The sequence below is a fragment of the Strongylocentrotus purpuratus genome, unplaced genomic scaffold (genome assembly GCF_000002235.5).
Source record: "Strongylocentrotus purpuratus isolate Spur 01 unplaced genomic scaffold, Spur_5.0 spur5_scaffold_21, whole genome shotgun sequence".
Taxonomy (NCBI): Eukaryota; Metazoa; Echinodermata; class Echinoidea; order Camarodonta; family Strongylocentrotidae; genus Strongylocentrotus; species Strongylocentrotus purpuratus.
This window is the reverse complement of record NW_022145607.1, coordinates 4,604,394-4,616,760: the sequence shown is the minus strand read 5'-3', so window position 1 is coordinate 4,616,760 and position 12,367 is coordinate 4,604,394. Positions and strand designations below refer to the sequence as shown.

General features: G+C 35.9%; 1 protein-coding gene across 1 annotated transcript; it reads left to right on the top strand.

Moving 5' to 3' along the window:
- The first annotated feature begins 413 nt into the window (after positions 1-413).
- Positions 414-11,677, top strand: LOC100889214 (adhesive plaque matrix protein 2). The gene is made up of 10 exons (XM_030995098.1): positions 414-536; positions 3,847-3,951; positions 5,275-5,391; positions 6,031-6,150; positions 6,747-6,878; positions 8,848-8,967; positions 9,649-9,771; positions 10,393-10,536; positions 11,115-11,164; positions 11,648-11,677. The coding sequence occupies exons 1-10, from the start codon at positions 431-433 to the stop codon at positions 11,675-11,677; spliced, it is 1,047 nt and encodes a 348-aa protein (XP_030850958.1). The 5' UTR covers positions 414-430.
- Positions 11,678-12,367: the final 690 nt, after the last annotated feature.

Sequence of the window (12,367 nt, the reverse complement as noted above, 5' to 3'; positions counted from 1 at the left end):
ACCAGGTCTTCCAGGCAGCATTGGTCAATTAGGAGTGGACATCTTAATAGATGTGACATGGATTGCACGGATGTTCCACACTCGCAGTTGGTGTCTGAGTCGTCAGTATATCCCCATTTATGCATGTTGTATTTACATCGCCCCACCCCTGTGCGAAGCCTATTGAGGGACTTCACGTCTTCCGATCACATGTATGGCCAGGGGGCAGCTGTTCCTTGGTCGGGATTGGTAGGTTTTCATGGTGGTGGTTTATAGCCTAGATAATCCCTACTTTGGAACTATTTGATCGATATGCAATAGTGGGTGAATCACGTTTGTGTCATATGCTGTCTTTCATGATCTCCATGGAATCTAATAATCATACTATCAGTTATGCTCTCATTTTTTACCTATTTTAGTGAACCCTTGTTTCTCTACGAATAACCCTTGCATGAATGGAGGCGGGTGTATCTATGGGATCCAGAATGGTCCACCTGAAGCAGCCGTTCCCGTATGCTCTTGCTCTTCACCTTGGACAGGAGATACGTGTGAAATATGTATGTCGAAACAATCTTTTAACTATTATTATTATAAAATGTTAAAATGTGATTTCTTTTTCCATGTCAAGAGGAACTTTGAAACAAGACGCATCGATACGATTGAAATTATATGAGAACAAATTGCATATTGACGCTCCTCATGAATTGAATTAAATTGAATTAGTTAACCATAACTTTATGAGGCAACTTTTTAAATTATAAATTATTTCTTTTATACAAAATTCCATTTATTTTTTGTAAAGGGCAATTATCAACACACAATTAATTATAAATTTATGTCGCAGTGATATCATACTATGTGCCTCTATACAGTTTGTATAAAAAGTATACTCTTTTAAAATGTGCTCCAAATGATAATACAACAATATCCGCACGAGTTCATATTACAGCATCATGGATGAGGGATTATGAAATGGGACGACATTGAAAGTATTGACACTATTATACACTTGAATGACCACTGACTACATTTTAAAATCAAGCAAAAATAAGTTTGCGCAAAACATATTAATGAAATGTCTACATTTACCCTTTGCATTTCTTATACAACAGTAATGTTTCTGTGGAATAGAATGTCCTTGTTTTAGGATCACAAAGAAACAAGATATTTGATTAAGGCTACGGATGCATTCTCTTTTAATTAATTCATGTTGAAGGCCGTCATGTTCCTGTCTTGTGCGAAAGGATGTGATGCATAGTGAAGTCTATTGAGAAATAAGAAAGAAATCAGAATGCCTTATCACCATCAACACCTCCATTATTAAGAGGGATGGCAGCGGTGGAATATGCAGAAGATAAATGTTAAAGATGGGATCGATATTAAGAAAAGTTTATTTGAATCGGTGAAAGATGAAACACTAGAACGGCATCTAGAGTGAGAAGGGTCTAAAGAAAACTTTAGAATCTGTCTCAGTCGACGGTATGTTCTCGTCAAAGCTGCAAAACCAATTTTTGTTTTAGTCTGACGATTAACAGAACAGCTTCCTATAGGAGATTCCGAAATGGAGGAGTGTGTCTATGGGCGAATTTTGAAATTACAGTAATTTTCCAGCACAAATGGATTGCCGCGGCTCTAAACGGTCGAGTAAAATCACGTCACTTTAGGGGAAATTAGCCTAAAAATTATTAAATAGTTTCTTCAAGTGTGTTATTTTTAGGTGAAAACTTGAAAATATGTCCATATCGTGATATACTTTCGAATTTCAGATTATTAGTTACTCGAATAAAGATTTGAAAGAATACAACAATTAAATTAACTAGTTACACTTAGCTGTAAATAGATTAATGTATTTAAAGGCTCACATACAAAGAGATTATTATTTCATCCAGGCTCATTTTTTGTTTAAGTTAATTTAAATAATCCTGTAAGACATCTACCCCGGACACTTATCCCTAGTCAATTACCCATCTAGCACAATTACCCCAAAAGGGAAAAAGGGTATTTTTTTAAAGAAGGTTTCACTAATCATAAGTTTTTTTTGAAAGAGAAAAATAAATTACATTTCAAAGGGCAGTTAGAGATGAAAATGCCATTTATCAGAAGATAAAATGTTTCTTTATCACATTTTATAAGGGCACTTAGAGGTGAGGAGGTTTTTGATCAGAAGATAGAGTGGGCACTTATCACACTCGATAACAAGAGATGCTGATGAGATAAACTAAGGACAACTATAGCAGGGAGGGATAACATGTTGGGTGTTCATCAACATGTGGGAGTACAAATCATACTTGTCATGATATCTTAGTCAAAATGTTAGACAAATATACGACTAAGCAAGGAGAATATGTAAGGCCAAATAATAAAAATAAAGTGTTTCTCGTCGGCGCCCGCCTCCTTTTTATTACTATTATATTTACTATAAAAAAGACCTGCGAAATACATCTTGTTTAAAGAGCTTCTAAAGTGATACAAATCATTTGTTTTGTCATACATTGCATCAGTATACTCACATAGCACACTATCTGTGAATAGAGCTATAATTAATATAACAGCTATCTTGGACAAAATAGCAAAATTTGCAAAATAGTGATGCCCTGCCTCCTCCTTTTTTTAGAAAGTCCGGACGAGACACAAGTTATTTTTGTTATGTGGTCTAATACGGAACGTTGACATTTCATTCAAAGCAATTAATGCACTCAGTAGAAAGGCCACAATTCAATCTTATATAGTGTTTTTTGTTTTAAAAAAAAAGAAGATTATTTTTTACATAGCAGTATCGTTTGTCAGTTTATAAGAGAAGGGGACACCACTCCTCCTCATAACACTCAATATCTTCGTGACAGAATCATTGCAGAGGTTGAGGCACTGCGGCAACGAAAGTTGTAGAATGGTGGATATGTGATCCTCAACGAAACGAAAAAAAAACGAACGAAAATAACACCAAAGACAGAAGAGCACAAAATGCTCACTTAACAGTTGATTGCTATTATGTGAGGAAGCCTTGATGTATGACTGTCTGGTGAAATTTATCTGATACTTAAAAGAATTACGATAACAGAAAAACTATTTAACTATTGGATCTGTTCATTGAATCATGTGCGTATCTTTATGTTATCACTCATCATATCTTAATCTTGTTATTTTTTTCTCTCTTTTCATCGCAGGTGCTTTTTATCCTCACATTGAACAAACGTCTGTTTTTATTTTCTTCCTCTCTTTAACCTTTACGTTATACATGTCAAGTTTTACATACGATTGTTCTGAATTAATTGCATCTAATCAAATTTATCCTTACCCCTTCCCCCCCCCCCTCCTCCACTTCCAATGTGTATCGTATTCATAAGCTTGATTGAAATTATAATCTATTGTATTAATTACTGAAGATTTGTATTATATTTTGTATTCGGCTTTTATTTCACATGGTACATGACCATTTTGTTTCACGAAATCATCAATATGATTACAATTTTTTTTTTGAGTGCTCGCTTTTTTTTACTGTTTTTTTTTTTAATTGCTTGTTTGTTTAATTGTTTGATTGTTGTTTCGACCAACTAGTATAATATTCTAGACCAAATAGTATATTATTTTCCTGTCTTGAACGGTTTTGAGTATAACTGAATAATGCGATCATATATAACTAGAAGAGAGGTCATCATTTTGTATTCATCATGTTCCTGTTATAGTATCTTTCATCATGGAATGTTATATACATCAAACCAAATGGAATTTAATACCACAGCCCCTTGTTTTTCCTCGAAACAGTGTTATACCAAGATACAATTTACCAGAAAAGCTTAACAAATTTGTTCTGGTTCTTCGTGGCTGTACGTGGTAATGTTTCCATTCTTGTTTAAATTTGTTTTATAGCCTGTACTATTGACCCGTGCAATGGTAACGGTGCATGTAACGTTCAAAATGGTGTGATTAGTTGCACGTGCTTCGCCGGCTTCCTTGGATCTTTCTGCAATATCGGTAAGGCCACGATATCTTGATATCAAGAACACAATGATTGAGCTATTTTATACATGATTGATACTTTTAATTGGTGTATTATGGGACCAATTTTTTCATCTTATATACTTCACTCCTGTCTCTTGTCCTGACATCATTCGGAAACAAGTCTTCGTTATCTCATTTATTATTATTTGGTTAAAAAAGTCTTCCCTTTTCCTCGTTCAGCAGTATAGTATTTGAGATGTGTTACAAGGCACTTGTTCTCATAATTTAATCAGTGGGTGACTGTCTCTTTCTTATTAACCTATATGTTTCCGATACAGAGTAACTGTGTTATGTCCCTCCAATTGTAATACTGAAAACGTATCTGATTTATAGCTACTGCGAATGATAAAAACAATCACACTTTCCTCCTTAGATCTAAATCTTGTTATAAATTGTATATGTGTTATTATTATAATTATATGTAGTAAGTTTCCCACTAATATCTTGTGTTACCATCTTGTGTTCGTTTAAGTAATTTCGAATGAAGGATTATTGGACAGTGGATTATTATGTGACGAATTAAAGGCACGTAATGAACGGCTATATCATTGATTCCCACTAATCTGGATTTCCAATGTTTTCATAAGTACGACTTGCAGCATGATAACATTGGATGTCCGGCCTAAACATTAGCTGGTTCATATATTGATAATAACAGAAAAACGAGAGCAACGAATTAGAAACAGTTTGAGCAACATCCGATTAAAAGTAGGAAGGCTACAAATTTTAAAAACTGTCATCAGTGAAACACAAGTTGGAAACACAGTGACTTATCTTGCAAGCTCTTCTCCAGTTTGCTTTGTACGGAAATTCATAAACTTTCATTTTCGTAGTTATTGATGACGGAAGAGATTTGTTTCATTCGGGTTTTGTATAGACAAATATTTGCAACGTAGGCTGCATGTATGACTGAACATTTTCTTTAGGGAAAATGCACATTTCTGAATTTTCTTTATGTACAGAGCAAATGGGAGGGAATCTCGCAAGATATCAATTTGTGTTTGATTGATCGTATCTTCAAAAATGCATAACTTTCTTATTTCTAATCTGATTTGCTCAAACTTTCAATGACCTGTTCCTCTCATTTTCTGCTTCTAGTAAAACCAACTTTATATTAGAGTGGACTTATCCATGACAATTATTTTTCGTTAATGCATTGTCTTTACAAACAAATATATACAGAGCTACATTACTTAAAGATCCTCAAAAAGAAAATGTAAGATCAACGAATTGACATTTTTTCATATTTCCACAAGTTAATGACATTTTTTGTTTACCTTCCTTTTGTTCTTTTAGATGACCCATGTTTGCCCGAACCTTGTATGAATGCCTGTATCTGCATTGTAACCAGTTCTTTCACAGCCTTCTGTTCCACCACAAATCCCTACGTCACGGGCCAATTTTGTGAAACCGGTAATGTCACCAACGTCGTTAACAAATTGTCACGGTTTATACCAAAATCAAACTCTACACAAAGTTCGGAGAATTTAAATGATATAATAAGGTAGCATATTCAGGGTTGGGGTTGGGAGAAGAGAGATATGATGCTTTGGTGTCGTGGTCAAGTGGATACATCACCGGACTGTGGATCACGTGGTGCGCGATTCAAGACACGATGCACATCCATCCTTTCATCTGCATAGATCTTGAAATAGCGTCTTGTAACAATCATGGCCACGTACAAAGTTGGGGAAGGGAGGCGCCACTCTCGTATTCGGACAAAGCATCAACTTATATCAGCCCTTTTTTCCCTTTCCATATACTCTATTGACTCAAGTACATTGAAAGTCGCAACAATACTTGTATGAACTGCATCTGATGTTACCCTCCTTTTATTTATGATTTCCCAAACCGTATTGGCGTCAATATACTGATTTTAGTGTGCGCCGATTGGAGGTGTGAACCCCGTATTTCCAAACCCTGGATCCGCTTGTCGTGTGTTCATGGCTACATAAATATATATATATATATATATATATATATGTATATATATATATATGTGTGGTATGTTAACTTTAATGCCCAATTTCGATGTCCCTTTTCTTTCCACAGTTCACCCATGCATTGATGCACAGCTATGTCAGAATGATGGAACGTGTAATCAAATAGGAGCGACACAGGCATATCAATGTACTTGTCATTTCGGAATCATCGGGAGGAATTGTGAATATGGTGAGATGATATATTATTCCAGATTATATGTACAGGTGTATGTATATGTCATATGATTATTAGGCGGCAATGTATCATTTTCCAAGCATGCATATGAATGGGAGTGTTTCATTCCAAAAGGATCTAAAATCTACTTTGAGGGTGCGTTTTTGTCCTTTTAAGCATTTTAGCGTTTAGCGTGTCATATAAAATAGGATTTATGTTTTTCAACATGGTAGGCAAAAATGCAATTCCACATGATATTTTTTTAAAAATATTGCTCGGTAAAGCATGTATGGATTAATGCAATCATAGCGTAAGTTGAAAGCATTTACTTCTACTTTATGGAAAGCAAGAAACTATTTCCATACAGCTCATAGTTTTCTCACAATTACCGTTTTTTCTTACTAGGACGTATCACGTACTGTATATATATATATATATATATACATGTATATACTTAGATTTAGTCTATTCCTCCGTACAGTGCTTAATGCTTATAGGCGTGAAACTCGGAGTTGCAACCATGTTCCATTAGTCTGCCTTATTCACTATATATACATATATATATATATATATATATATTCGTAATTTCATGTTTTGTTTTTGTTTCTTAGATGACCCGTGTGTGCCAGTAAACCCTTGCCAAAATGCAGGGACCTGTAATCCTTCGTTTGACAACAGCGGGTCAACTTTTACCTGTACGTGTGCACTGGGCCAGTTTTGGACAGGAACCCTCTGCAGTACGCGTGAGTACAAAGGGAATTATTATAATTTTGACCTTGGTGCCATTTGGCTTCAGTACCTGTTTCTTCTTCTTCTTCTTCTTTATTGTATCCCCCGGCAGTATGCCGGTGGGGTACTTTGGATTCAGCAGCGTTACGCCGCCGCCGCGTCATATTCTTGTGTGCGCTCTCACTGCCACATTTCTTGATGGATTTCTTTCAAATTTTGTATGGAGGTGTATCCTGGTATAATCTACATACCTATAACTTTTGGTGATGCTGCCCCCAGTGTTCAGTCTTCTATAGGGTACAAGGCCATATTTCTGTGGATGGTTTGTGTGCGCTCTATAGGCCACATTTTTAAAGGGATTTTGTTCAAATTTTGAACGAAGGTGTATCTTGGTATAATCTACAAGCCTATAGATTTTAGTGATGCTGCCTCCAATGTTTCGTCTTTTATTGGGTCAAAGGTCATATTTTGATAGATGTCTTGTGTGCACTCTAGTGTGCGCTCTAACTGCCACATTTCTTGACGGATTTCTTTCAAATTTTGTATGGAGGTGTATCCTGGTATAATCTACATACCTATAACTTTTGGTGATGCTGTACCCAGTGTTCCGTCTTCTATAGGGTACAAGGCCATATTTTTGTGGATGGTTTGTGTGCGCTCTATAGGCCACATTTTTAAAGGCATTTTGTTCAAATTTTGAACGAAGGTGTATCTTGGTATAGTCTACAAGTCTATAGATTTTAGTGATGCCGCCTCCAATGTTCCGTCTTTTATAGGGTCAAAGGTCATATTTTGATAGATGTCTTGTGTGCACTCTAGTGTGCGCTCTAACTGCCACATTTCTTGACGGATTTCTTTCAAATTTTGTATGGAGGTGTATCCTGGTATAATCTACATACCTTTAACTTTTGGTGATGCTGCCCCCAGTGTTCCGCCTTCTATAGGGTACAAGGCCATATTTTTGTTTGTGTGCGCTCTATAGGCCACATTTCTAAAGGCATTTTGTTCAAATTTTGAACAAAGGTGTATCTTGGTATAATCTACAAGCCTATAGATTTTAGTGATGCTGCTTGTATTAAGGTTCATTATAGTTTACCCTAGACCTCCACAAATTTGGTGCTGCTACCCCCCAGTATTCCATCTCTTATAGGGTCAAAGGTCATATTTAAAGGAATATCTTGTGTCGCTATGCAAATCACATTTCTTTCAAATTTTCTATAAATATGCATCATAATCTGATCTTCACACCTATTGTTTTGGTGATGCTGCTCCTAGTCTTGACAATAGTCTGAGCCACTTGCGGCAATCTCTACGTCATCCTTTTGTTTCACAAAGAGGAGAGGGAATCTTTGTCCCTCCTTCCACCTAAGGATAACACAAAATCGCTGCCACTGCCGGGGGATACATTCGCATTGCGCGGCAATACAGATTGCGATATTTCTAGTTTGATAGAATAATGGGCCATTTTTATTCATGTAGGTCAAAGAAATACAGTGAGTTTTTAATTATTAAGTCAGTATAATCAAGAAAATCCTGCTTGTCATGTTTTAATAAACTGTTATTATATTTAATTTATTGAATATTTTTGTTTATGGATAGAATGTGCAGGCCTACATTTTACGTGTGTCTAGTTGAGTGTTTGTAACTGTTACAAATTTGCAAAACTACAATAGGGAATTGCAAAGACAGTCCATGAAATTACACAAGATACAGCAATCCCCTTGCATTTTGACTGCGTTAGTATTTATGATGATGATTAATGATGAGGACCATGAGTGCATGCTTCAGAGATTCAACACATTGTTTGTATCCTTCGTTCACTTTCTGTACGTTGTATTTCTTCCATGACGCGTCAAGCAATTAATACTGCCATCAACGCTCACTGATAATCATGACACGGTAATGAGGCCGTTTGGTGATCGTCAGTACTAACGATGTTTCACTAATCTCATGTCGTTTAATCCTTTAAATCGTGCTCTATAGCGTCTGGATGTACAAATATCCGGTGTGAGAATAACGGCAATTGTATTACCAATCCTGGTACTGGGGGGTTCGAATCTTGTGTCTGCACTTCTGGTTATTATGGAGTATTTTGTGGTTATGGTAAGTTATTCAACGAGCCATTTAATAAACAAAATACGACAATACGATCGCTTTTGAAGATATCTGCGATATCACCTGATTAAAAATATCTTCTGTTAAAATTGTTACTTTCCTGCATAGAGTGTACATGTAAATAATGAAAGAATACAGGTATGTTTAGATATCCCTAATCATTTGGTCACCACATTATGTAGATAATCTAGCTATTGTTTCCAATCTATGACATATGTTTAATTCATGTTAAACTGCTTTGGTATACTTTGTAATATCTATAATACAAACGAGATCACACTGTGATTTACTTTAACTTTTAATATCAATGTTTCTAGCATTACGTCCTCAGAAACCTTCAAATTGTCACCGTTTTGATATATGCACGGTGTCTGCAAGCACTATGCAGATATACCATTACTCTAGTCACCAAGATCAGGCTTGCTCCCAAACAATGTATGTACATTCTCAACTCCCTGTGGAACATTTAGCCAGTCACCATTTAGGACACGCTGAAAAAAACGAATAAATCACAATGAAATATGTACCCCTATATTTTCGTTTTTTAAATTTTTTCATCTCACGACCTTTGCACTTCAGGCCAAGTGTGTTAAACAACTTAACTTCGATACCTCAGATATTTTTTCATACATGACTTATTACAGTAAACCTTGTTTATTTATTATGCAGCATACCCATGTACCAATGGCCCGTGCAATGGACGAGGTAGTTGTGCTAATATTGGGACAGTTGCTCCCTTCTCCTACCAGTGTACTTGCTCTTCTCCGTACATTGGAATCACATGCGCATATGGTAAGTTTCTTGAAGTGATAGCTTTAAGCTTTGAATTTCTGTGTTAGTCAGGCCTTCTAAATCATGGAATCTATCATAGCATCTTCATTAAGTTTATATATTCATTCATAAACAACACAAATATTCAAACTTCTCGAGTCAAAACCTCACAAATACTTTTATCTTTTATACCATATCAACTTTTTTTTATTCTTAAAACAAGTCACCTGATAAATGCAAAGCGCAACCAACCAATAAGGAGCTCCCATGGTAACTTTATTACTCAGCAAACTCCCTGCTATAAATATATACATCCTACTCAAATCAGGAAAGGAAAACAAATCTATTTTCGACAGCTACGAACTCATAAAGTCTGAAGCAGTGGACATGAGGGTAAATTTGTCCGCAAGGCATTGTCATTTATAGTATGCTTACCTTTACCCCAAAAAAGCGTTGTACTTTTTGAAAGAAAAAGTTTGTAATGGCGATCATCTGTCTTTTTGGACAAGTCCTTTATACAAAAAAAAGTTACCATACTTTTCTTCCTGACGTAACATACATGTATTCGAATTAGAAGAAACAGATCATGTGTATGCAAAAGGCTCTGAAGTTTCACTGACATTGTTTTATTTTTTTCTTCAGAGGATCCTTGTCACATGACTAACAATCCATGTAGGAACGGTGGAACGTGTTCATACATGTTTCCTGTAGCCGGCACGGTCAATGCTCCCACTGTGCAGTGCACCTGTCTAGCAAACATGTACTATGGAGCCAATTGCGAGTCTGGTAAGTTCATATTAGGTGGAGCACTTGTTATGCACACACATACCTCTACCTTCCGACAAAGTTTATTCTTGGCCTTAAAGAGAACTAAAATATCTTCCAAATGTCAGGGTCATCTGACAACCAATCTTAACATAAATTGTTATCATATGTGTTCATGGCGCTCGTGTGCGTGTGGGTGTTTAAACAAAAAATGAATGTTCATCTTATTTCCTACTGAAAAAAATTGGTACATGCGATAGGTCGGGTGAAATTGATCCCAGATTGGCTCCTGTTTCGTGGGCTCCAGGTCTTAACCCGACCGTTACGGTCAGGCTGACATGGAGCTCATATTCCTCAATAAAGAAAGTTGTACATTTTGTTTAATGTGCATCGTGTCTCAGTCTATCTACAATTTGTATAAACCTTTTATATCCGTATTGCACATGGCTGAGTGCTAAAAATCTGTCATTTTGAATCATAATTTATGTTCTGGACATACTCTATATTGCATTATCATGAATTTGAAATTGTAACAGATTTGACACATAATCACGAAGAATTTGTATTGATTAATTTGTGACTTTCATATTTTCTTTTAGCTTTTCCATGTACCAGTAATCCCTGTCAATTTGGAGGTGCTTGCACCAACGTGGGATTTTCTAATTACGACTGTAATTGTATTAATCCCTACATTGGAGAAAGATGTCAAGCAGGTAGAATTTAATTCATTTCTTTACCCTACAACTTTTGTTAAAGCCTTGAACATTCTACATCATGCACCGCACGATAGTTTCCACATAATAATCGTTACAATTGGGCCCGATCAGGAACAACATCATTATATTTATTTATTTATTCTCAGTCATTAGTTTTGTTCAGACCTAAGTTATTACACAAATATTTCGAGTATCCAGTAGTATAGACCCCGTAATGATGAACCTGATTGTACACATTGGTTAGAAAAGTCATCGAGAATATTTTAAAATTTAAAAAATGCCTTTAACGTTCTTCCATTAAATTACGGCCATGAAATTATGGGAAATTATTCCTTCTATTACTCTACTGCAGTTGACAAAAAATGGTTTTGTTATACAGTATGTGGATTTTTCACGTTCTTTGTCTTCATAAATAGTTGAACCGTGCAACTCCATCCCGTGTGTGAACGGTGGGATCTGCAGTGGCTCTGTAACCCCCGGCACTACAACTACTTCATACTCATGTGCATGTAAAGGGGTGTGGGGTGGACAAAGGTGCGAAGTTGGTGAGTATAATCAGATGAATAGTGTAATTCAGTTACAATATCCTTTCCGAAATAAGATATTTTTCCATGCAAAAGGAGATTAGACGATTAGGCCTTAAGAGATCGTTGGAAATATTAGATGAGATCAGAATTATCTTTAATTTTTATAACGGGTGTTTGGAAAAGCAAACCCCAAGTTGAACATTTCCTGTAGAAAGAATATTTAGCGGTAACGCTGTAAAAGGATTGTCCGTTATACTTTCCATTGGGAGTTTGGTTAGGTATCACAGAAGACCATTATTGATGGGCGAGTAAATGTTGGTTTAAAAAAATACTAACCAATCCAATACGAGGTTAAAAGAATAACAATGGATAAGGCTAACAAAGTCGGTCGTTTGTTTGCTAAGTAGGTTTAATAGTATAAATATGGCTCAATATTTAACTGGGCACATGATTATTGGGCGAATCTTTTCCAGAATTAGTTTTTTTTTAAAACATGTAGCCTACAATGTGTAAGAAAAATTGCCCTTTTTTTTCTAACGATCGGCCCGTGTACCGAGGGGACGCTAGGCATATGTATGCAGGATGTACTGAACTAATATGTTCTCGAAC